Source organism: Diceros bicornis, chromosome X (genome assembly GCF_020826845.1).
Source record: "Diceros bicornis minor isolate mBicDic1 chromosome X, mDicBic1.mat.cur, whole genome shotgun sequence".
Lineage (NCBI taxonomy): Eukaryota > Metazoa > Chordata > Mammalia > Perissodactyla > Rhinocerotidae > Diceros > Diceros bicornis.
Genome location: NC_080781.1, coordinates 45,273,172 through 45,298,402, shown reverse-complemented (window position 1 = coordinate 45,298,402; position 25,231 = coordinate 45,273,172). Strand labels below are relative to the sequence as shown.

Below are 25,231 nucleotides of genomic sequence, written 5' to 3'. Positions count from 1 at the left end.
AAAATAATAGAGTGACTGAGGGAGTTACAGATACTTGAGGTAATCTGGGATGGTGTAGGGGGAAGGTAGGAAGGACAACTGAGCTGAGATCTAAGGCCTGAGCTGGAGTTTCAGTGGTAATGGAAGAGATGAGGGTGGTAGGAAGGGGGCAGAGCAAGGCAGGTCAGAGCAATTATCAAGCAGAGAGAAAAGCTTGATGGATGTCCCTGAGTGGAGGTGGGGACGGGGGCAGGGCCTACTGTAAGAACAGAAAAGAGGCCAGTGGGGCTAGAGTTCAGAGAGCGAGTGGGAGAAGGTGAGGTCAGAGAGGTATGGGATAGAAGGTAAGCCATAAAGAGGACTTGGGACTTCATTCTAGGTATGAAGGGAAGCCCTTAAGGATGCTTAAGTAGGGAAAGGACACGAAGTGATCTATGTTTTTAAATGATCCCTTTGGCGGCTGGGGGGGAATGGTCAAGAGAATCTCTTAAGAGAGGAAGCAGGGAGACCAGGGAGGAGGCTGGAACAGTTTTCTAGGTGAGACACAATGGTAGTCTGCCCTAGGATGATAACAGTTGGGGTGGTGAGAAGTGGGTGCATTTGGCAAATATATTAGAGGTAACATTGTCAGGAATTAAAGAGGGATGCGATATTGGGAGGGGAGGTGGTGAAGGAGAAGGGCATGTCGAGGATGTCATGCCCAAATTTGTATCCCTGTGACTTACTGCCACTGCCAACTGGTTCTAATCTTGCCCTATAAGGTCACCCAAGAAATGTCACTCCTTTCAGGAAGGCAGAATATGGAGTGGTGAAGCACATTCAGTCTGGGACCAGATTATGTAGATTCAAATCTCTTACTAGCTGTGTGACATGGAACAAGTTACTTCACCTCTCTGTGCTTCAGTTTCCCCATGTGTAAAATGCAGATATTAAGAGTTTCTTGTGAGCATTAAATGAGGGACTACAAGTACAATATATAGAGCAGTTCCTGCACATAGGAAGAGCTGAAAAATGTTAACTATTGTTATTTCAGTCTTTGGGAAATTTAAAGATGACTGTCATCAGCTTCCCCAATTTTTATACTCCTCTCATTAAGCAGGGCTGTTCACAGAGCACAAAAGAATCCATCAAACTTGCCTTGCCCAGTGATGCCCCCATTTATAACCCCACATCCCTCCCCTGTTTGGGAAGCACAAGTAATTCTCTTGTCCAACAAAGCAAATGTCAAAGCCACAGCTTGGCCAGGTCGTATCTGTTCGGCCTTCCCAGTCTTAACAGCCCTCCTCTCCCAGGGCCTCTAATTCTGTGCCTATGTACTGAGGACCAGAGAAGTTAAGTAGCTGGTTTAAAGTCTCAAAGCAGGGGCCTGCCCAGTGGCGTAGTGGTTAAGTTCACGCGCTCCACTTTGGCGGCCTAGGGTTCACAAGTTTGGATCCTGGGCATGGACCAATGCACCACTTATAAAACCATGCTGTGGCAGGTGTCCCACGTATGAAGTAGAGGAAGATAGGCACAGATGTTAGCCCAGGGCCAATCTTCCTCAGCAAAAAGAGGAGGATTGGCAACAGATGTTAGCTCAGGGCTGATCTTCCTCACCAAAAAAAAAAAAAAAATCTCAAAGCAAGTAAGCAAGCAGCTGTACTATCAATAGAATCTGCACAAGCCTTGTACACTCCCAGTTCCTGATGCTCTCCATTCATACCTCCCCTTCATGGCTTAATCTCTTGCCCATGGCACTCACCATCTTCGTCAGGAGTGAGGAAGATATAGAAAGCTGATGGGTTCAAGGACTCCACGAACTTGGATTCCACCATTGACTCAGACAGCAGCTCTAGCTCCTCAGGGAGAAGAAGCAGGCTGACTGCCTCAGGGAGGGTGCTAGAAGGCAGCAAGGCTGGCAGGTTTGGGGAGCTGCCTTCTGGCATAGGACTGGAGCTGTTGGGTAGGCCCATTGTTGGGACTCCTGACAGATGGTCCCAGAATTTGCCTGGTGCTTTGGGGCCCTGGCAGCACGTCATGTTGATGCCAGAGCCTTCCAGGGGCAGCAGAGAGGGCAGAGTGGGGTGAAGGGGGGTATGGAGGGGTTCTGCAAGGACAGAGGTGGTCATGGTACTGCCGGGATTTGTAGGACTTAAAGATTGTGCTTGGGAATGTGCTTAGGCACTGAGGAGGTAGAGGCCTGGATCTGGTAGGTCTAGTGGGTAATGGGGTTTTGGGTTTATTAGGGATTGGGGTCCTAGGTTTGGAAAGTGATAAGCTGAAGGAAGTTTGTTGAGGTGGGGCACTAGATTTAAGAGGTGATGGGATTTTAGAGGTCTTGGGTAAGAGGATCCCTGGTCTAGAGTGCAGCAGGTTATTTGGGGTCTTGGAAGGAGGAACTCTTGGTTTGGTGTGTGGTGGGTATTTGGGGATCTGAAGTGTGGAGACTCCAGGCCTGGGCTGTCGCAGTCTTTTGGGTGACTGTGATGTGAATACCCCAGATTGGGGGTGTGTCGGGGCATCCAGTTTAGGTTATGATGGAGCACCAGGTTTGGAATGCAGTGGAGTAACATGTTTCATAATGCCAGCTTTGGGTTGGGATGGAGTGCCAGAATTCAGAGGTAGGACTTGTATCTTAGAATTCATGGGTAGTAGTGTACCAGGATTCTGGTGTGGTGGTGTGCTGGGCTTCAGAAGCAATAGGGCACCAGAATTTGAGGGCACAAGGGCGGCAGGTTTCGTCCTGAGAGTTGGCTGAGCCAAGGTGCCAGAATTCTATTGTGTTGGAATTTTGGGCTTTGGGTGTGCTGGAGTGGATAGGGTATTAGGGTTCTGACCCATTGGCTCCAACTCCTTGGAACTGGCATCTTCTTTGTAGAGGCAGGAGTAGTTGAGGATAAGTAAAACTTTGGTTTCACAAGCCTTGATTTGGAAGAGAACTTAGGAACCAAAGCTAGTAGGGCTGTGCCTGCCCCTAGGCCATGCCTGCTGGTGGATGAGGGCATGATGGTGCCTGGTCCAGCTGTGGTGGGAGTCTGTCTCCTGCCCTCCTCACTGGCCTCCTTGGGCTGCACCATGACCAGTGAAGTCAGAAGTGTGACAAAGTTGTATTCAAGGGACTTTGGCAGCCAACAGGTGGCAAGTGGTGGTGTCACGGGCTTGGAAGTGTGCCTCCAGCAGTTTTCCAATGGTGACGTAGCCCCAGAGGCGGCGGATGAAGTGGGTTACATTGGGGACTGGCTCCCCTTGGCAAACAAAGGCCTTCTTGCTGCTGTTGGTCACCACCTCACTGTGGCAGACCACGAGAAGCTGACCCTTGGGGCCATCGGCTGCCAGGTGGATGTCCAGTTTCTGCTCGCCTGGCTGCACCTGTCCTGCCACCACCAGCTCTGAGCCACCAGAGTAGTTGGGGAAAAGGGTCCAAGGGGAGGCCCCAACCAAGCTGCCCAGGTAGTCCAGACGCATGTCTGCCAGCAGAGGCATGGAAATCTCCTCATAGAGGCCCTCCAGCTGTAGGGCTGCATCAGTGTCTTCATATATGTGCCAGGCTGCTCCCTGGTTCTCCAGGGACAGACGACGTAGCAGTGGGAAGTCAGCATCATCCCCAAAAGCCAAGCTGAAAAGGGACACCCTGTTGTCCAACGCCTGATGAACGTTGGAGAGGATCACACTTGGGGTCATCATGCCAGCCATGGGCTCCTCATCCGTCAGGAAGATGATAAGAGAGATTCTCCCCACACTGGGGCCCCTCCCAGGCTCCTGGTTGCTATGGTTTAGCACTGAAGCAGCTGCCAGCAGAGCTGCATTGATGTCAGTCCCTAATTGGGGAGCAGACTGTGAGACCATCTTTTCTAGTTACTTCTATCCCCATTGCAGACACACTGGGCACCTCACCAACCTCCCAGGCTCAGTCATATCTCCTCATCTTTGCTTAGACTATTTCCACTGCTTATCCTTCCCAACTCCTCCACCCCCACACAGGCTCCCTGAGTTCTGACAGTGGGGCCTACATGTCCTCAGCTTTTATCACTCCCTGTCTCAGATTGTGCTTTGCCTGTTTCCTGGGGGGATGTCTCATTCTGTAGTCAGATGGACAGCTCCCCAAGGATAGCACCCCCACGTCCATGCTACAGGGGAAGAAAGGGATGAGTTGACAGGAGGTGGTGGGTGGGGGAGACTTTAGTAATTGTCTGAGAGAAGATTGATCAAAATCCAGAATCAAGGCAGCAGCTTGCTCAAATAAATAAATATCTAGGAAATAAATCTTGGAAATACATATCTAGATTACTGATTTTAAAAAAAGTCTTAGTGAATTCTTCTGAGTATGTGCTTTAAAGAGGAGGAAACTCAGGCCCAAAGAGAAACATGCCCTAAAATACATGGAAAATCATCTGTGTTCTTTCCACTAGGAAAAGGAACACAGAGAATAAAGGGACATATTTGTATAAAATGTAATAGTGATATTTCAGGCATTCTGAGAGATGAGGTGGATGGGAGAACGAAGTGAGCCTTTCAAGAATTGCCCACATCACCACAGCCTGCCCATTTGTGTGAGTGGGTCTAACACTTACAGCCATCAGCTTCCATGTGGCCCAGGTAGTCCTTGGCATCATAAACATTCTGGATGGTGGCCTGGATAGAGCCTTCAGCTTTCCAGACACTAACCGTGTCAGAAAAGGAGATGGTGTTGAAGTAGTCGTTGGCCTGCAGGTCACCAAGGATCATATTCATGGCCTTTTTAGTCTGTGGGTTATGGATGAAGTGAAGGAGATGGACCAAGACTTGAGGTCTTGCTCAAGACCGAAAGGCTCTTTATATACACGGTACTAAGGTCTAAGTGTTGTATGATTTTAAGACTCTCTGACTCCAGCACTCTATACATCTAGGATTCTCAGACCAAAATGCTCTATAGGCTCTATGGCCCAAAGCCTAGAACTGCACTGTCCAATGGTAGCTGCTAACCACATGTAGCTATTTAAATGTTAATGTAAGTTAGTTAAAATTAAAGAAAATTTTTGAAATTCTGTTTCTTCACTTACAGTATCCACATTTCATGTGCTCAATAACTGCATGTGGCCAATGGCTACTGTATTGGATACCTCAGAATTTTAGAACATTTCCATCATCAAGAAAGTTCTCTCAGACAGTGGTGGTCTAGAAGATTCAAGCTCTATGCTTTCAGAGCACTAGGATCTATGTGTTCTGTGGTTCTTGGAATCCATGACTCAGGATTCAATGAATCTAAGACCCAAAAGTTTAAGAGCTTTATGATTCCAGATCTTTATAGCTGCCTTTCAATGACTTTGCATGCATTGGTTCTGTTCTATCTAATCTGTTCTTCTACTTACCCTAAGTTTCTTCCAGGCTGGTCTTCTCACCAGCCCCCAGATAAACCAGATTCCACTTCATCTCTACAACTATGCTATTGTTGTGTCCTTTAGATAGCAGACCTTCCCACTTCCTCTTTACTTATTCATATCTTCACTGTTACTCCAGTTGCTCCTTCTCTGGACAGGCCCTTCTTGATTGCCTACTCTGACCCATGCCCTTGGCGCCCAGACATTCCCTGTCCCAGGCTGTTCACTGACTGTCTCATATGGAATATATTCATTCTCCATCCAGATATTGAGCCCTACGAGAACAGGGCTTAGAAAGCTTCTTCCTCTTGGTTCTCTCCTCCATGACAATACTTAGCATAGGGCCAGGCACCTAGGAGGTTCATGGAATAGGGTATATATGTTCTAGTATTAGGACATTATTTATAGGACACTTGCTATATTCCAGGCACTGTGATAAATACTTTAGATGCATCAGCTCATTTAATCCTCACAGCAACACAATGAAGAAGGTACTAATATTATCCCCATTTTATAGGTGATGACACTGAGTCTCAGAGAGGTGGAGTGACTTGCTCAAGGTCACACAGCTAGTCATTGATGGTCCAGGGACACAAATCCATATTTTAGAGGTGTTAAATCCAGTGATTTTAAGCACAATATTATACCTTCAAACTTTTTTATAGGTATAGATTCCAGAAACCACAGGAAGGGCACTTGTGGCCTGCCTTTCTCTACATCTTAAACTGACAGAAGATGCCTTGAATGCTTCTAAGTGGATCAGAGTCTTTCCAGCCATAGGATGAACTCAGGGATAGGTCAGACATTCTGGGATAGGGAACTAAGCACCATATTTTTGTTTCCATTGACAGGGCTGAGACATAGAGGATGACCTTTCCTGAGTACCTCCTGTTAACCAGGGACAGATTATGTTTTTAGAAGTGTATTGTTTAATCTTCTATTATTTTGAGATTTTCCAGGTATCTTGCTGTTACTGACTTCTAGTTTAATTCTATTTGGTCTGAGGGAAGAGAAGTCAAGATGGCGGCGTGGGCAGACGCTGAACTCACCTCCTCCCGTGGACACAGCCAATTCACAACTACTCGTGGAAAAATTACCCCGAGACAGAATTGAAAACTGGATAAGAGGAACTCCTGCAACAACGGACAATCCTAACTGAGGTAGAAGAGGCAGAAACTCCCTTCTGGAGAGGAAAAACGCCACCTTCACAAGCCACCAGCTTCACGGCCGCCTGGGAGCAGCCCACAGGTATGCAGCCCTCGCTGGAGGAGCGGGGCCCTGAGCCGGGAGTGCCCCCGCTGTGGGCATTTTGTGGACCGAGCACAATCGAGACGAGTGGCATAATATCTGACTTTGCCTGCTACTAAAACATTGGGGAATACTCCCAGAAAAGCTGGTTCACAAAGAAATTAAAACTGGCTCTTAAAGGGGCCAGGCGCAAACTCAGCTGTTTCAGAAAGCAACCTAAAATCAGCAGAAAGAAAGGTGCACAGTGCTTTGGTGAAAAGAGACTCACCTAACAGGCCCTGTGTGCATCTCGGTGAGATGTGAGACCTTTCCAGGGACTGGGACAGTGGCGGCAGCCATTGTTGTGGCCTGGTGTGGGCGTGCTGACACAGACGTCATTGGAGTTCTCCCTGAGGCCTCCTAGCCCAGGGTCTGCCCCAACCGCTAGAGCACCGATTTAATCCAGCTCAGCCAGGGCAGGCAGCCCACCATAGGGACTGGCTCTACCCAACAACAAGCCCTCAGGCAACTTGTGGGCCTGCAAAGATTGGTGACTGGATTTTCTGCAGCCTGGCAACTGAGCCGAATTCAGTGGGGCAGGGCATGCACAAGGAGCAGGTGGAGAGTGTGGGGCGGTGGTGGAGTGTGTGGGGCTCCTGCCATGGAGAGACTGGGTCTGCTTTGGGAGGTCGGGGCGCGCACATGGGGCAGGACTGTGTTGACTGTGTGTGTGGACCTGTGGGTGGTAGGGCTTGTCAGCTGCAGAAGACTTGTGCTTCTCAAAGACCCACATAGGGGGTTTGCCCCACCTTCCAAAGCCTGAAACAATTGGGTTCCCCTGTGCCTGAGGCCAGCCCCACACAGCTGCAATCCTCAGAGGGCTGACAAGAGACCTAAAGGCTGGAGGCTTATAGCAATTATAAGCCCCTGAGCCTAACAACCTGCCACGCTGGGGACCTACTCACTTAAAAGAAATACTGCAACACAAATGTGGTATTAGAACTTGCAGCCAACTGTGCTGGGGCTCCCCACACCTGATAAAGAGACTGAAGGGCCCACAACAACTACAAGCAGCTGAGCATTACAACAGCTGGCCAGGAGCATAACTCGGCCTTACTGGGCACCTACAGGGAGAGCAAACAGACCACAACAGAAGGACACACATAGCCCACATAGGGATCACCCCTGGAAAATTGAGAACTGAGAGAAGCACACTGCAGGCCTCCTAAGCCATCACTTACATAAGGTCACCTATCCAAGAGCAGGAGAAGTAGCTGACCTACCTAATACGTAGACACAAGCACAGGGAAAGAGGCAAAATGAGGAGGCAAAGGAATACATTCCAAGTAAGGGAACAGGACAAAAACCCCAGAAAAGGAAATAAGTGAAACACAAATGAGCAACCTACCTGACAGAGAGTTCAAACTAAGAGTGTTAAGGATGCTCACTGATCTGGGGAGAAGAATAGATGAACTCAGTGAGAAAGTCAACAAAGAAATGGAAGATATAAAGAAGAACCAATCAGAAATGAAGAATACAATACTGGAAATGAAAAATTCACTAAAGGGACTCAAAAGCAGAGTAGAGGATACAGAAGAATGGATCTGTGAGCTGGATGAAAGACTAGAAGAAATTACACTAGCTGAACAGGTAAAAGAGAAAAGAATTAAAAAGAGTGAGGACAGTCTAAGGGACCTCTGGGACAAAATCAAGCACACTAACATCCACGTTATATGTATCCTGGAAGGAGAAGAGCGAGACAAAGGGGCAGAGAATCTATTTCAAGAAATAATAGATGAAAACTTCTCCAACCTAAGGAAGGAAACAGACATCCAGGTACGAGAAGCACAGAGAGCCCCAAACAAGGTAAACCCAAAGAGGCCCACACCAAGACACATCATAATCAAGAATTAAAGATAAAGAGAGAATCCTAAAAGCTGCAAGAGAAAGTCAAGTTACATACAAAGGAAATCCCATAAGGCCATCAGCTGACTTCTCAGCAGAAACCTTACAGGCTAGAAGAGAGTGGCACGATATATTTAAAGTGCTAAAAGGAAAAAACTTACAGCCAAGAATACTCTACCCAGCAAGGTTATCATTCAAAATGGAAGGAGAGATCATTTCCCAGACAAGCAAAAATTAAAGGAGTTTGTCACCAAGAAACCAGTGCTACAAGAAATGTTAAATGGACTGATTTAAGGGGAAAAGAGAAGACTGCAAATAGGAAAAATTATCTATTTCCATGATAAGAACGTAATGGATACAAATGCACAAAAAAGAGGTTAGATATGATATCAAAAACATAAAAGGAGGAAGGAGGGGAGTTAAAGAGTAGAGCTTTCAGACAGGGGTCAAACTAAAGAGACCATCAATTCTGTATAGAAGAAGACAGGAAGAGAGAAGGACTACTAAAACACTGAGGGAAAAAAAAGTTAAAAAATGGCAGTAAGTACATACTTATCAATAGCTACTTTAAACGTCAATGGATTAATGCTCCAAGTAAAAGGCATAGGGTGGATGATTGGATAAAAAAACAAGACCCATATATATGCTGCATACAAGAGACACAGTTCAGACCTAAAGACACTCACAAACTGAAAGTGAAGGGATGGAAAAAGATACTCCATGCAAATGCCAATGAAAAGAAAGCTGGGGTAGCAGTACTCATATCAGACAAAATAGACTTTAAAACAAAAACTGTAAAAGAGACAAAGAAGGGCATTACATAATGATCAAGGGAACAATCCAACAAGAGGCTATAACACTTGTAAATATCTACACACCCAATGTAGGTACACCTAAATATATAAAGCAATTATTAACAGCCATAAAAACAGAAATAGACAGTAACACAATAATAGTAGGGGACTTTAACACTCAACTTACACCAACGGATAGATCATCCAAACAGAAGATCAATAAGGAAACATTGGCCTTAAATGATACACTAGTACACATGGACCTAGTAGATATATACAGAGCATTCCATCCCAAAACCCAAGGATACACGTTCTTTTCAAATGCACACGGAATATTCTCCAGGATTGACCACATATTAGGCCACAAAACAAGTCTCCATAAATTTAAGAAGATTGAAATAATACCAAGCATCTTTTCTGACCACAACGGTATGAAACTAGAAATCAACTATAGGAAGAAAATCAGAAAAGACACAAATACATGGAGATTAAACAAAATGCTACTGAACAACGACTGGGTCAACGAAGATGTCAAAGAAGAAATCAAAAAATACCTGGAGACAAATGAAAATGAAAATACGACATGCCAGAATTTATGGGACATGGGAAAAGCTGTTCTAAGAGGGAAGTTTATAGCAATACAGGCCTATCTCAACAAACAAGAAAAATCTCAAATAAACAATCTAACAATGCACCTAAAGGAACTGGGAAAAGAAGAACAAACAAAGCCCAAAATCAGTAGAAGAAGGGAAATAATAAAAATCAGAGCAGAAATAAGTGACATAGAGACCAAAAAAAAAAAAAAACAAAATAGAAAAAATTAATACAACCAAGAGCTTGTTCTTTGAAAAGGTAAACCAAATTGACAAACCTTTAGCTAGACTCACCAAGAAAAAAAGAGAGAAGGCACAAATATGTAAAATCAGAAATGAAAGAGGAGAAATTACAACAGACACCTCAGAACTACAAAAGATTGTAAGAGAATACTATGAAAAGCTATATGCCAACCAATTTGACAATCTGGAAGAAATGGATAAATTCTTAGAATCATACAACCTTCCAAAACTGGATCAAGAAGAAGTAGAGAATTTGAATATGCCAATCACCAGTAAGGAGATCGAAACAGTAATCGCGAACCTCCCCAAAAATAAAAGTCCCGGACCAGATGGCTTCCCTGGTGTATTCTACCAAACATTCAAAGAAGACTTAATACCTATTCTTCTCAAACTCTTCCAAAAAAATGCGGAGAGGGGGAAGCTCCCTAACTCATTCTATGAAGCCGACATTACGCTGATACCAAAATCAGAGAAGGACAACACAAAAAAAGAAAACTACAGGCCAATATCACTGATGAACATCGATGCAAAAATCCTCAAGAAAATACTAGCAAATCACATACAACAATACGTTAAAAAGATTATACACCATGTTCAAGTGGGATTTATTCCTGGTATGCAGGAATGGTTTAACCTTCGCAAATCAATCAACGCGATACACCACATTAATAAAATGAAGAATAAAAATCACATGATCATCTCAATAGATGCAGAGAAAGCATTTGACAAGATCCAGCACCCATTTATGATAAAAACTCTGAATAAAATGGGTATAGAAGGAAAGTACCTCAACATAATAATGACCATATATGAGAAACCCACAGCTAATATCATCCTCAATGGTGAAAAACTGAAAGCTATCCCTCTAAGAACAGGAACCAGACAAGGATGCCCGCTGTCACCCCTCCTAGTTAACACAGTACTGGAAGTCCTAGCCAGAGCAATCAGGCAAGAGAAAGAAATAAAAGGGATCCAAATTGGAAAGGAAGAAGTGAAACTCTCACTATTTGCAGATGACATGATTTTATATATAGAAAACCCTAAAGAATCCACCAGAAAACTTTTAGAAGTAATAAACGAATATGGTAAAGTTGCAGGATACAAAATCAACATAAAAAATCAGTGGCATTTCTATACACTAACAACGAAGTAGCGGAAAGAGAAATTAAGAATACCATCCCATTTACAATTGCAACAAAAAGAATAAAATACCTAGGAATAAACTTAACCAAAGAGGTGAAAGATCTGTACACGGAAAACTATAAAACATTGCTGAAAGACATTGAAGAAGACACAAAGAAATGGAAAGATATTCTGTGCTCTTGGATTGGAAGAATTAACATAGTTAAGATGTCCATACTTTCTAAAGCCATCTATGGATTCAATGCAATCCCTATCAAAGTTCCAACAACATTTTTCACAGAAATAGAACAAAGAATCCTAAAATTTATATGGAACAACAAAAGACCCCGAATAGCTAAAGGAATCCTGAGAAAAAAGAACCAAGCTGGAGGTATCACACTCCCTGATTTCAAAATATACTACAAGGCTATAGTAACCAAAACAGCATGGTACTGGCACAAAAACAGACACACAGATCAATGGAATAGAATTGAAAGCCCAGAAAGAAACCCACACATCTATGGACAGCTAATCTTTGACAAAGGAGCCAAGAACATACAATGGGGAAAAGAAAGTCTCTTCAACAAATGGTGTTGGGAAAACTGGATAGCCACATGCAAAAAAATGAAAGTACACCCTTACCTTACACCATACACAAAAATTAACTCCAAATGGATTAAAGACTTGAATGTAAGACCTGAAACTATGAAACTTCTAGAAGAAAACATAGGCAGTACGCTCTTCGACATCGATCTTAGCAACATATTTTCAAGCACCATGTCTGACCGGGCAAGAGAAACAATAGAAAAAATAAACAAATGGGACTACTTCAAACTAAAAAGTTTCTGCACAGCAAAGGAAACCATCAACAAAACGAAAAGACAACCTAACAATTGGGAGAAGATATTTGCAAACCATACATCTGATAAGGGCTTAATCTCCAATATATATAAAGAACTCATGCATCTCAACAACAAAAAAACTACCAACCCAATTAAAAAATGGGCCAAAGACCTGAACAGACATTTCTCCAAAGAAGATATACAGATGGCCAACAGGGACCTGAAAAGATGTTCAAAATCATTAACTATCTGGGAAATGCAAATCAAAACTACAATGAGATATCACCTCTCGCCCATCAGAATGGCTATAATTAACAAAACAGGAAACAACAAGTGTTGGAGAGAATGTGGAGAGAAGGGAACTCTCATACACTGCTGGTGGGAGTGCAAACTGGTGCAGCCACTATGCAAAACAGTATGGAGATTCCTCAAAAATTCAAGGATAGAACTACCATATGATCCAGCTATTCCACTGCTGGATATTTATCCAAAGAACTTGAAAACACCAATGCGTAATGATACATGCACCACTGTGTTCACTGCAGCATTATTCACAATAGCCAAGACTTGGAAGCAACCGAAGTGCCCATCAAGTGACGAATGGATAAAGAAGCTGTGGTATATACACACAATGTAATACTACTCAGCCATAAGCAACGATGAAATCCAGCCATGTGTGACAACATGGATAGACATTGAGGGTATTATGCAAAGCGAAATAAGTCAGAGGGAGAAGGTCAAATACCGTATGATTTCCTTCATTAAGTAGTAGATAATAACAACAAGAAACAAACACATAGAGACAGAGATTTGATTGGTGGTTACCAGAGGGGAAGGAGGGAGGGAGGGTAAAAGGGGTGATTAGGCACATGTGTGAGGTGATGGATTGTAATTAGTATTTGGGTGGTGAACATGATGTAATCTATGCAGAAATAGAAGTATAATGATGTACACCTGAAACTTATACAATGTTATAAACCGATGTTACTGCAATAAACAAAAAATTAAAAAAAAAATTCTATTTGGTCTGAGAACATACTTTGTATGATTTATATTCTTTTAAATTTCTTAAGATGTGTTTTATGGTCCATGATGTAGTCTACATTGGCAAATGTTTCATGTGAGCTTGAGATGAATGTGTATTGCTCTGTTGTTCGATGAAGTATTGTGTAGAAGTCAATTAGATCCAATTGATTGATGGTGCTGTACAGTTAGACTATGTCCTTACTGATTTTCTGCCTGCTGGATCTCCATTTCTGATAGAAGGGAGTTGAAGTCTCTAACTGTAATAGTATATTCATCTATTTCTCCTTGCAATTCTATTAGTTTTTGCCTCATGTATTTTTCCACTCTATTGTTAGGTGTATACACATTAAGGATTGTTATGTCTTCTTGGAGAATTGACCCCTTTATCATTATATAATGCACCTCTTTATCCTTGATAATTTACTTCCTCTGATGTCTACTTTGTCTGAAATTAATATAGCTGCTCCAGCTTTCTTTTGATTAGTGTTAGCATGGAATATCTTTTTTCCATCTTATTGCTTTTAATCTATCTGTGTCTTTTACTTAAAATGGGCTTCTTGTAGACCACATACTGTTGGGTCTTGTTTTTGTTTTGTTTTAGTCAACACTGACAGTCTCTGTGTTTTAACTGGTGTATTTAGACCATTCATGGTTAAAGTGACTACTAATTTAGTTAGATTAATATTTGCCATATTTAACTGTTTTCTATTTGTGCCCTTGTTCTCTTTTTTTTCATCTTCCACTCTTTATCTGCCTTCTCTGGTTTCGATCGAGTGTTTTATGTGATCCCATTTTCCCTCATCTCTTAGCATATCCATTTTGTTTAAAAAAATTTTCTTAATGGTTGCCCTAGAGTTTGCAATATGCTTTTACAACTAATCCAAGTCCACTTTCAAATAACACTATACAGCTTCATCCATAGTACAAATACCTTATAACAGAATATCCCAATTTCTCCCTCCTGTCCCTTATAACATTGCTGTCATTAATTTCACTGGTCAAGCTATTTTCACTGAATACATTGTTGCTATTACTATTTTGAACAAATTATCTGTTAGATAAAGTAATTAAAAAAATAAAATATTTTATTTTACCTTCATTTATTCCTTCTCTCACACTCTTCCTTTCTTTATGTAGATCCAAGTACCTGAGCTATACCATTCTCCTTCTCTCTGAAGAACTTCTTTTAACATTTACATGTTCAAGGCAAGTCTACTGATGACAAGTCTTTCAATTTTTGTTTGGCTAATAAGGTTTTTATTTCTCTGTCACTTTGGAAGGACAATTTTGCTATACAGAATTCTAGGCTGGTGTTTTTTTCCTTCAACACTCTAAAAATTTAATTCCACTCTCTTTTTGATTGCATTGTGTCTCAAGAAAAGTCTGATGTAACCCTTATCTCTGTTCCTCCATAAGCAAGGTGTTATTTTCTATTGGCTTTTTTTTTAGGATTTTCTCTTTGTCTTTGATTTTCTGCAGTTTGAATAGGATATGACTATGTGTAGATTTTTTGGTATTTTTCCTGCTTAGTATTCTCTGAACTACCTGGATCTGTGGTTTGGTGGCTGTCATTTATTTTGGAAAATTTGTATCCATTATTCCTTCAAATATGTCTTCTGTTACTTTCTCTTTCTTCTCCTTCTGGTATTCCTATTACATATATATTACATTTTCGTAATTGTATACAGTCCTTGTATACAATTCTTGTTCTCTCTCTCTCTCTCTCTTTTTATTCTCTTTTTCTCTTTGCTTTTCAGTTTATGAAACTTCTATTGACATATCTTCAAGCTCATTGATTCTTTGGTCATGTTTAGTGTCCTAATGAGCTCATGAAAGGCATTCTTCATTCCTATTGTAGTGTTTTATATTTCTAGAATTTGCTTTTGATTTTCTTAGGATATCCATCTTTGCTTATATTACCTATCTGTTCTTGCATGTTGTCCACTTTTCCCATTAGAGCCCTTAGCATATTAGTCATGGTTATTTTAAATTCCTAGTCTGATATTTCCAACATCTCTACCATATAAGTCTGGTTCTGATGCTTGATTTATCTCTTCAGACTGTGATTTTTCCTTTTAGCGTGCCTTGTAAATTTTTGTTGAAAGACAGATGTGATGTATCAGGTAAAAGTGAGGTAAATAGGCTTTTAGTGTCAGGTTTTATATTTATCTGGCTAGGAGTTAGGTTGTGTTTGCTGGCTGCTGCAGTTGCAGGTGTCAGAAGTTAAATTTCTTCTAGGGTCCTTGTTTTTGTTTCCTCTGTTGTCTTGGGTTTCCCTAGAGACACTTAAATAGAGTCTAGGCTTCCAGTTCTGTCAGCTGTAACCTCCTGTTGTTGTACAGGAGGGCAGTTGATGTGGTGGTAATGTGGTGGGGGAGGGGAAGCATTCTGTAGTCCTATAAAGGGCCTCAGTCTTAGGGTACTTGTGCCCCTGGAATATGACCTTCATGAGTGCTCCTCAGCTTTTTTCCCGCATTAGATGAGCAGAGAAGGTTAGAAAAAATTGGAGTTAAGTATATGCCTTCCCCTACACTGAAGGCTAGAGGAAGACAGTTTTCAATATTTCCCTTCCGCCAGTTAGGTTACATTCTGGGAAAACAAAGTCAGTGAGCCTTAGGGCCCATGGGCTCTGTGGTTCAGAACTTCAAGGTACAAAGGCTATACTGTCCCAGGACACTTGAACCTTATAATTCTAGAGCCAAAGAGTACTATGGTTTGAAAATGCTGCTTCCAGAACTTTATGGATTCAGGCTCTAAAGTCAAAATCTCTTTGGCCTATGGCTCCAGTATTCTCTTTCAAGGCTGCTCTGGTAGAAGGGCCACAAGATTTAAATCTAGATGGACCCAGGACTCTATGGTTTCTAAGCACTACAATGCCAATGCCCTGTATTTTTTTGGCTTTGAAGTAAAACAAAAACAAAAACCCATGGCCTCTGAAAGGTTCAGAGTCTAAAATGACTAAGGTTTTATTTTTTTGACTCAAGTTTTATGATACCAGAGTACTCTAGCTCAAAGGTTCTATGACTCTGGGCCCTTATGAGACCTGGAGTTTTGTGGCTGAGGGTCTCAATGGTTTCAGGCTCCATAATTCAACATTTCAATGTTCCCAGGATTCTGTGGCTCCAGGTCTACATGGCTCCTGATATGTAAGGTACCAGGACTCTAAGGTAGGCCCAGGCCTGTAAGATCCAAGGGTGATGGGATGGTAGGGTCTCTGGCCCCAGGGAACCACTGTTCTGGCACTTTCTGCTTTTTGAGCCTTCTAAAAAACAGAGCTATGAAAGGTCCCAAAGGTCCTTGTTACCTGTTTCATCTTGGTACCGAACATGAGCCGCTCACGTCAATAACGAACACCACATTTTTCTCGGCAGGTGGGAGGCCTCTGGGAGCAAAGTAATGCATAAAGTAGCCATCGTAAATCTGGACAAAGGAAGTGAAACTAAGAACCGTGAAAGCCAGTCTAAATCAGGAGTCTCTTATTCTTCCGCATAACACCTTGCTCTTTTCCTTTCTAGGCTTTATCTATCACTGTTTCTAGTTAAATAGGCATTTGTGCGATTGTTTGTTCCATGTCCATCTCCTCCACCAGAACTGTATCTCTGCTGTTCAGGCTGTCAGCCCAGGGCCTGCCCCAGAGCTGTGGAGTGAATGAGACTGGCCGTGGCCCAAGGCTCCAAGGATCAGGATCTCTGTAATATGTGAGTTCCTGTCTGTGAGAGCTGGGCTTGCACAGTCTTGAGGGTGCCTAGGGACATTTTTGCCTGGGCTCCAGGAACTGCAAGTATTGTTTTAACCTCCCTCTATAGAGTGAGCCTGGGGCCCGGCTCCATTGCTGCCAGGGGCTGGGAGTTTGCAGGGCCTCCCTTTCCTCCTTAAACCTCCTCTCTGCTGTTGCTGGGCAGAGCAGGGAGGGGAGGAGGGAGCAGAGGCTGAGTGAGCTGTTTGTTCAGAGGGGATTGGTCAGACCAGGTGCAGATGCCTTGGGCTGTCGGGGATGTGATTGGCTGCTGACCCCCTTCCCCCACTCCATCTCACCCTCTGCAGAGCCTGGGGGCTGGGACAGCTGAGGGAAGGGCAGGGAGGGAAGCTGGGAGGGCCCCCAGGACCAGAGTCAGCTCAGCCTGGGGAAGTATGGGTTTGCTGATGGTCTGTGCTGCCCAGTAGCCTAAAGCAGGCTCTGCCCTGGGATAACCAGCTTATTCTCCTCTCTGCCATTCAGGCAGTCTCTGATCACAAGGCTGTACACACTTCTCCTCCTCTCTCGGTGGGAGAAGGAGGAGATGGGAGGGCATCTTTCTATTCCTCTCGACCTCAGCCTTTAAATTAATTCACAAGTGCAGATGCAGCCTCTATCTCCACTTTCTCCTGGCATTCTACAGCATTTCCCAAAGGGTTGGGTTGAGCATCCTGCCACTGCCCAAGCCAAAGGCAGAGTCCAGCTGTCCCCCTCTGTTCCTCCCATACCTGGGTAGGTGAGAGTTTCTTGGGAAAATGACATGCCTACCTCTCCATGGTCCCTTCCTCTCACTGGTGACCCCACACCTCGTATCCTATAAGCCAGAGGCATAACCCAGGTCATCAACCTCTCACACTCCCCTCATCTGTCGTGCCACCCTACTCTCAGGAAATGTCTCCCTTCCTTCTTCATGAAGAAAATTAAGGGCACCAGGCCATGTTTCTTGGACTGCCTGCCCCACCCTTGCACAGGGTCTACATCCCCATACACCTCTTCCTCTACTGAAGGACAAAACAGTCCTGCTCCAGACCCCATGCACTCTGAGCCTCCAGCACCTCCTCCACCAGTCAGGCCCCTTCTCTCCAACCCACCCCACACACCCTACCGGGACTTCCTTAGAATATAAGAATGTTTGTGTCTTTTCCATCCACTAAGACAGCCCCCATTGATCCCAACCCCACCCAAACCTCAAACCAGCTTCTCTCCTCCCTGTAGCAGGCCAAAGTAATGAAATCAGCACCTGCAGTGGTCTTCTCACCTTCAGTTCACTCCTCTGCCCACCACAAACTGCACCCCCCACCACGTACTGACTCTTCTCTCACTAAAGGCAACAATGACTAGTTGGTTTCCAAACTCCATGAGGGTATTTTGAATCTCATCGGACTGCACCTTCCTGATGTGTTTCACAATTGGTGGTCACTTCTGGTCCCCAGAAAATCTTTTCCCCTGGGATTCTGGGATAGTGAACTCTCCTTATTCTCCTACCAGCTCTCTGGCCTGCCTGATGCAGTTGCTTTCCTGGGCTCCATTTTCTCCCCCTGTCCTTTAAGCAGTGCTTCCCAATATTTTTCAGTCACGGCATGCAAAGAAAATGATCATCTTTTTGTAGCACAATGGAGGGAAGTGGTGGCGATTTAGAGCTCTGAGCAGGCTGTTGGCAGTTGGTGGGGTGGGACACCCTGAAGGCTGAGGAGCCATAGCTCCTGGACTGGGAAGCTCTGCCTTAGCAACTGCCATCCTGGATCTGCTCTTCTGGCTGTACACATTGTCCCTGGGTCACCCACCTAGCTCTCTTGGTTTCAACCCATGAATCTCCACTGATGACTCCACATCTCTTTGTCCGGTGCAATGCTCTCCACTCTTCCCCCTCCACAACTGCATACCCACCCACCGTTGGACCTGTTCCCTTGGATGTCTGAAGATGCCTCCAATGTATCTTGCCCAAACAATAAATTCATTATCTTCCCCACATCTTGCCCTTGTGCGCCTTTGTCATTTAGAGGTACCATCATCCACATGGTCACTCTGGATACAAACCTGAGTGTCACCCTTGAATCCTCCTGTACCCCTCACTCCCCACATCCAATCAGCCACAAATTCCTGCTGGTTTTATCTGCTGGATATGTCTCAGGTCCACCCGTCTTTTCCATCCCAAACTAACAAAGCCCAAATCAGGGACTTCTTTCTCTCTCGTTTCCCTGCTTCTATTGTGGCCCCTCCCATTCATGCATCTTTGCAGCAGCTGCTCAGTCTGGTCTTTCTAAACACTAACCGCATAATATCATTCCTCCTCGTGGCTCCCTGGTCACCTTCAAGACAAATTTCATGTTCCTTATCATGCCCCTGCAGCACTCCCTGCCTTCAGACTCACCTCTCATCATTTCTTGTGCCTCAAATTAATGCTCCAGGAACTCCAACCCACTTGTAGTTCCCTAGACACCCCTGGATATTTCCAGCCTCCACGCCTTGTGTCATGCAGCCCCCAGTTTGCTAGAATACCTTTCCCTTCTCACAGCCCCCCTCCTAACTTGGTATACTTCTTTGCATTCTTTAACACCTAGGTCAGTCTTTACTTCCTCCAGGGAGTCTTCCCTGAGTTCCTTTCCCTTCATGATGGCTTCCATCATACTTTGTGCTGTCACTGAAAGAGCACTTCTCATCTTGTGTCAATATTGTCTCTCTCTGTTTCACCCAGAGACAGTGAATAAAATCTGTGTGTGATTCGCTTCAGGGTTCCCGACGTCAGCCAGCACTGGGCTTGACACAGGTTAGGTGCCCAGGGAGTCCTGACTGAGTGAATGAAGGGGTAAATGTGCTGGGCTTTGAAAGACGGGCATACTCGCGTAGGAATGGGAGGTGAATTGAGGGGTTCTTGGTGGGGGGACACAGGAGGCAGTGCACACAGTGGATGGGATTATCGGTCATACTATTTAATGCCTAATTCCATCTGTTCTATCTGTATTTCTACTCCAGGCAATGGTAGGGTAGGTAAAAAAATGGACAAGCAGACAAATACCTCAATTAACAAACACACATGACACAACACTAGGTTAAGGCCCCTGCTGCCACCTGCTGGCAGGGTACCCTCAGCTCCTATTCTGAGAGCGTGAATTATTTTTATTCCTCCTACACAACAGACTGTGCCATACCTCTCTGCCTCTGCACATGCTGTTCCCCCTCTCTCTGCATGCATTTCCCTTCACCCTATTGGCCCAGGGAGAGGCAGAGTCTAATCATTTTTCCCATGCTAATTTAAAGGCCGGCTCCTTTAGGCAGGCTTTCCTGAACCTCCTCAGTGGTATCCTCACATAACCCATTACAGATTTATACACAGCACTTAGAACATTTTATGACTGCTATGGCTCTATGTATCTGACTCCTTCAGGACTGGCACATGCCAGAGGGAAATTAGGGGCTGTGCTCAACTCATTTCTGAGTTCTCAGAGTCAACGAGGACAGGACTGGGCTAGCGTGACTCTGCTCAGTGGAGATGTATCCACGTACGAATGAATGAATGAATAAGTGCACGAGGAGAGGTGCAACCAAAGCGCTGTATTAGCTCAGAGCAGAGAGAAGAATTCTGAGTTGGGTGAGATCACCAGGGAGGTGGCATTTGAACAAGGTCTTTAAGGACGAGGAGGACACTGACCAGTGGAGAAAGGAGGGAGAAGACATTCCCAGGACAGCAGAGAGTATGAACGAATGCTCAGACACGGATGAGTGGCAGGTTTAGGTGTTTTGGGAGAAAAGTGTGTGTTGTGGTATGTTGTGGTGTAGGGCAGCCGGAGGGTGTTTTGTGTGGCTCGAGGTGGTGAGAGGTGTGGCGGGAAAGGCAGACTGGGACCAGACATCTCAGGCTGCTGTGCAATCACTGTCGTCAAGCCAAGGGTCTTGGACCAGTGCTCTACCTGCCCCCCCCCCCCGCCCCCGGTACCGCATGGGACCCCTCCAAGTTCTTCATGAGTGTGTGAGCTCAGAACTTAAGGGCTCCCTGTTTAGGCAGATGGTTCAATGAGGCAAAAAGAATTTTTAAAACTTAGAGACAGCAAGAAATTCCAAGAGAACGTGAGAGTACAGAGCTGCTGAAAGTGTGAGGGCCCATGAGTGTGAGGGGCCAATTACTGGTCAATGGTTCACTTTCCAAAAGAACTGGTTAAGAGTGGGCTATGACTGGATTCAATTAGGAATGGATTCATTTGGAGCCTGATTCAATTTATAGAGTTCCAGGTCTCCAACCCTTTGAGGGAGCACATGTGCCTCCAAAGGTGTGAAGTCACATCATCCTGTCCATGTTCACTAGTTATCACTGATCCCTAGGGAGAACCAAATGAGCAACTTGTGGAGGCCATGTTATTGCCCAGGCCTGTCTGACTCCAGAGTCCATGCTCTTTCCATTCCCCTAGCCCCCTCACCGGCACATCTCCAATGATGTCCTCCATGACTACATCATACTGGACCATGAAGTCGGCCATGATGCCTGAGCTGGAGAAGGCAGACTGGTCTTGCAGTGTCGGGCAGAAAGTGATTTGGACACAGCTCTCTCCTCTCTCAATCCTGGTGGATGGGGGCAAGTCAGCCTCACCTGTATGGGTGGGGAGGGTTGAGGTGGGGTGGCATGGAGGGTTCACCAGGCAGAAAGCCAGGTAAAGGGACCTCAAAAGGGGCAATATCTGGGGAGGGTGAGAAGTAACCCCCGCACCATCTGCTGCTCCTCCTGCCCACGATGCCCTTCCACTTGCCCAAATGCCGTGCTCCTCTTGAAATCCTACAGCCAGCTCCTCCTGCTCTGCCTCTTCCAGCAAGCCCAGCCTGACAGACCCAGCCGTCCCCTCAGCTCCCAGGCTCTGGCAGTCTGACCCTCACTCACAACCTCACCCTGGCTCACTTGCCATCCATCCTGGGGCCCAGTCTCCGGAGTAGTGTCACGTCCCCAGGTAGACCAGGAGCCTGGGTCTCCCCCCAGAGAGGCCATGTGGTATGTGTTGTGGAGAGATCCAGACATGCAGACAGGGCCTAGGTCTCCTCCCATGCCCCCTTACTGCTGTGGGAAATTGCAGTCTAGCAAGGTTCCTCTCTGGGATAGAATTTCATGTCTTCTCTTCCCCATCTGCCTTCTGATTCTCAGAATCACGTGTGGGAATAAGCCTTTTAGCGCCTCACAAAATCACAGATGAATTTCTAGTCCCGGATGTTTGCTGGGCTGGCCACAAGATCAACTCCTCTGGAATTTCAGTCCAAGACAAATGTCCATTTAGACGTGTCTCTGTGCCTCCTTTTTTCAAGAAAATGGAAACTTGGGAACTCTGCTCCCCCTCCCCTTCCTGCTACAGCTGTCAGGAAGCTTAGGGGCAAACTGAGGCCCCATACTCTCTGAGGCGCCTGCTTACATACATTCCCTTGGCTTCCTTCCTTTCAGAGGTCTTTGTTCTGTTTTATCCCTACAGGATTGGCTGTACCCTCTGTTTTAACCTTTAATGAGAAGGGGGAGGGAGCTGCCATTTATAGCTTAGCGCTAAAGAATGCAGGCTCCAAGGACTCAGATGCTGCCTGAGGGCCCCTGGACAAGTTACTCACACTCTCTAAGCCTCAGTCTCCTCGTCTGCAGCACAGAGATGATAATAGCTCCTATTTCATAGACAGCACTTGTGGGGATTAAATGAGACCATTCATGTAAATCATTTGGAACCATACTTGGATCTTAGTAAGTGCTCGATAATGCTAATGATTACAGTTATCATCAAATCTTCATTACTCTGTACCAGTGATTTGCAGGGAGGAATTTTCTCAAATTCTCACAGTGGTCCTGAGCCATAGATGGCATCTCCCCATCGTACCGATGGGAAAAGTGAAGCAGAGCAATTGAGTGATTTGCCTGTGTTCCCACCTTAGGGGAAGGTCAAAGCTGGGATTTGAACCCAGGTCTGTGTGCCTGTTTCTCTCCTCTACGTGCACCACATGTAGGGGTCTGCAGGGTCAAATTAGGCAGAATCTGAAAAGCTAAACTGTTTGGCGTGGGTGGCCACATGACGTGAGTGATTTCTCTGTGCCTGTCCACTCGTCTCTCAGAGGAGGTGGCTAGGCCAGCTCAGTGGTTCTCCAACCTGGCTGAACATCAAGTTCACCTGCAAATTTGTCAGAAACAGATTCTTGGGCCCCTCCCCAAGGTACTGAACCAGACTCCAGAAGGGTCGGGTCCAGGAATCTATATTTCTAACAGCTCACATAGTGATTCTGATGTAGCCAGCCTGGCCTTTAAACACCTCTAGAAGAAATTTGAAGCACGGCTGGCAGTCAGGACATCTCTCTGGCCTGCAGGGCCTGAGATGGTATCCTCCAGGGCTGCCTGCACTTCACACTGTCCTCCCATTGCCCTTCCGTTCTCAGTGGTGATTCCAGAGGAAAGCAAGATTTGGCCCTTGCAGCTTCCGTAACCTTTACTGGAATAAATAGAGGAAGTTTACAGGTCAACTCATTCAGTAATTCCTTCATTCACACTTATTTACTGATTCATTCATGCATTTACTCCCATTACATTCACCCACTCTTTCCTTTACTCACATATTTACTCATTCTCTTTTTCACTCACATTCACTGTCTGTGTCAATCAGAATGCTGTCAAAAAACAGATGGCACACTCAATGTGTAAACTGAAGATAAATTAGTGAAGATGTAATTTTCAGAGGTGTCGGCAGGGTTAAGGGAACCCACAAGTGATGGTTAGCTAGTTGAGGACTGCATCAGCCAAAAGCCATTACCACCCCAGGAATGGAAGCGTCAAGGGGAGGTAGCAGTCATAAGAAAGTGGTGAGATTTATAGCCATGGAAGAGGGGCTGCCCATAGGAGCTTATGGCCATGGTTAGGGGTCTTTAGACATGGCCAGAGCACAACCCAGTGGATAGGGAGGCATGGGAATAAATACCCCAAACACCCTCTGACCACCCTCCATCTCACGCCAATGCCTCTTGTTTGCAGAACAAGGAAGCCCAGAGGATGCAATCAACAAAAGTCAGTGTCTTGGGGCACACAGTGGGATGGACATGGGTCTAGAAGAGCAAATGGGGAATAACGAAGAGAGCTCCCTACCGTCAGCCCCTGAGCTGCCCTGGCTCCTGCTTGGGCTGGCCCAGCCACCTGTCCTACATCAAGATCTTTGATGTGGGTATGCGCTACATGGTGAACCTAGTGCAGGACCACATCCAGAGTCGCACAGTCTACTATCTCATGAACGTCTATGTCACACCTCGCTCCATCTACCTATGTTGGCACGGTGAGAGTGAACTCAACCTGAGAGGCTGCATCAGAGGTGACTCTGGCCTCTCAGCTCGAGGCAAGCAGGTAGGGAGGGCCCCATGCACCCAGAGGGTGGAGCTGGCCCAGGTGGACCGTGGGTGGGTGGGTGGCCACTGCTTGGGTCCTGAGGATGGGGGGACTCAGTAACAGGGTAAGAGCAGGTTCTGGTCACTCTCACCCTTCCACCTTGTCAGCCACTCAGGCTTCACCCATCCTTGGATGGCTCCCGTGTGCCGACTGCATCTCCAAGTCCGATAGCTTGGTCCTGGCACTCCAGGCCTGCCCAGATCTGGCTGCTCCTTCAGCCCCGTTACACTGAGTACCCTTTGCCCCTGCCTGACTCGTCCCCTCATCTTTCTTACAACTCTGTGCCTTAGCTTGTGCAGCTTCCCCCACCTAGGCTATTGTCTTCTGTCAGCTGGTGAGCATCACTTGCACAGACAGCTGCCTTGAAGTGCCTCACCCTTGAATCCACCTTCTCCTCCTTTACTCAGGGCTGATGCTACACCCCCTCCCACCACTGCAGATCATCACAGTGTCAGCACTTGTCCCCCACCAGTTACGAGTTCTTTCCTGCCCTCCCTGCCTCACCCCTTCCAGGGCCCAGCTCCTGCTCCATGGTCTGGTCCAGGAAGCCCTCCCCTGTCCTCTCCTGCACTCTCAAGCAGGTCATCATGCCCTGGGCCCCATCTCTCCCAGTTCTGGTCCATCTCTGACTCTACAGCATGAGTCTCTTCTCTCCAGCTGAACATAGTGACCTGCACATTATTGGTGCTGGCTAAATAAAAGGACACATTTTCCCCTGCATTTGGTCCTGGGCCTAGGCTTGTGAGCACAGGTATTGTTCTTGCTAGGAGGATGGGTGGGGTGGGAGAAGTGGGGAATGGGGTGCAGGAGGGAGGGAGAGCCCTCATTTATTGGACACCTGTGCACAATCATGGCGCCATTTGCTTCCACATGTGTGGCCTCATTTAATCCTCACAACAGCTCTGAGGGATGGGCACTACCGTCACCAGTTTATGGATGAAGAGGCTGAGCCCAGTCCGGAGCAGAGAGTGGCCCCAGGTCACACAACTGGTAAAGGACAGAGCCAGGGCTGAAAACCAGGCCTTCCTGATGCCCCTCAGCATCCCCCAC

The 25,231-nt window shown here is 45.6% G+C and overlaps 1 protein-coding gene across 1 annotated transcript in view; it reads right to left on the bottom strand.

The window, feature by feature from the left end:
- ITIH6 (inter-alpha-trypsin inhibitor heavy chain family member 6) overlaps positions 1-24,767 on the bottom strand; it is a 29,138-nt gene extending 4,371 nt beyond the window's left edge. The window contains 11 exon segments of the mRNA XM_058535071.1: positions 1,721-1,947; positions 1,949-2,028; positions 2,031-2,105; positions 2,107-2,822; positions 2,825-3,078; positions 3,080-3,776; positions 4,530-4,701; positions 16,372-16,397; positions 16,400-16,487; positions 21,216-21,385; positions 24,686-24,767. Coding sequence (XP_058391054.1) covers positions 1,721-1,947; positions 1,949-2,028; positions 2,031-2,105; positions 2,107-2,822; positions 2,825-3,078; positions 3,080-3,776; positions 4,530-4,701; positions 16,372-16,397; positions 16,400-16,487; positions 21,216-21,385; positions 24,686-24,767 — 2,587 coding nt within the window.
- Between the last annotated feature and the right edge of the window lie 464 nt (positions 24,768-25,231).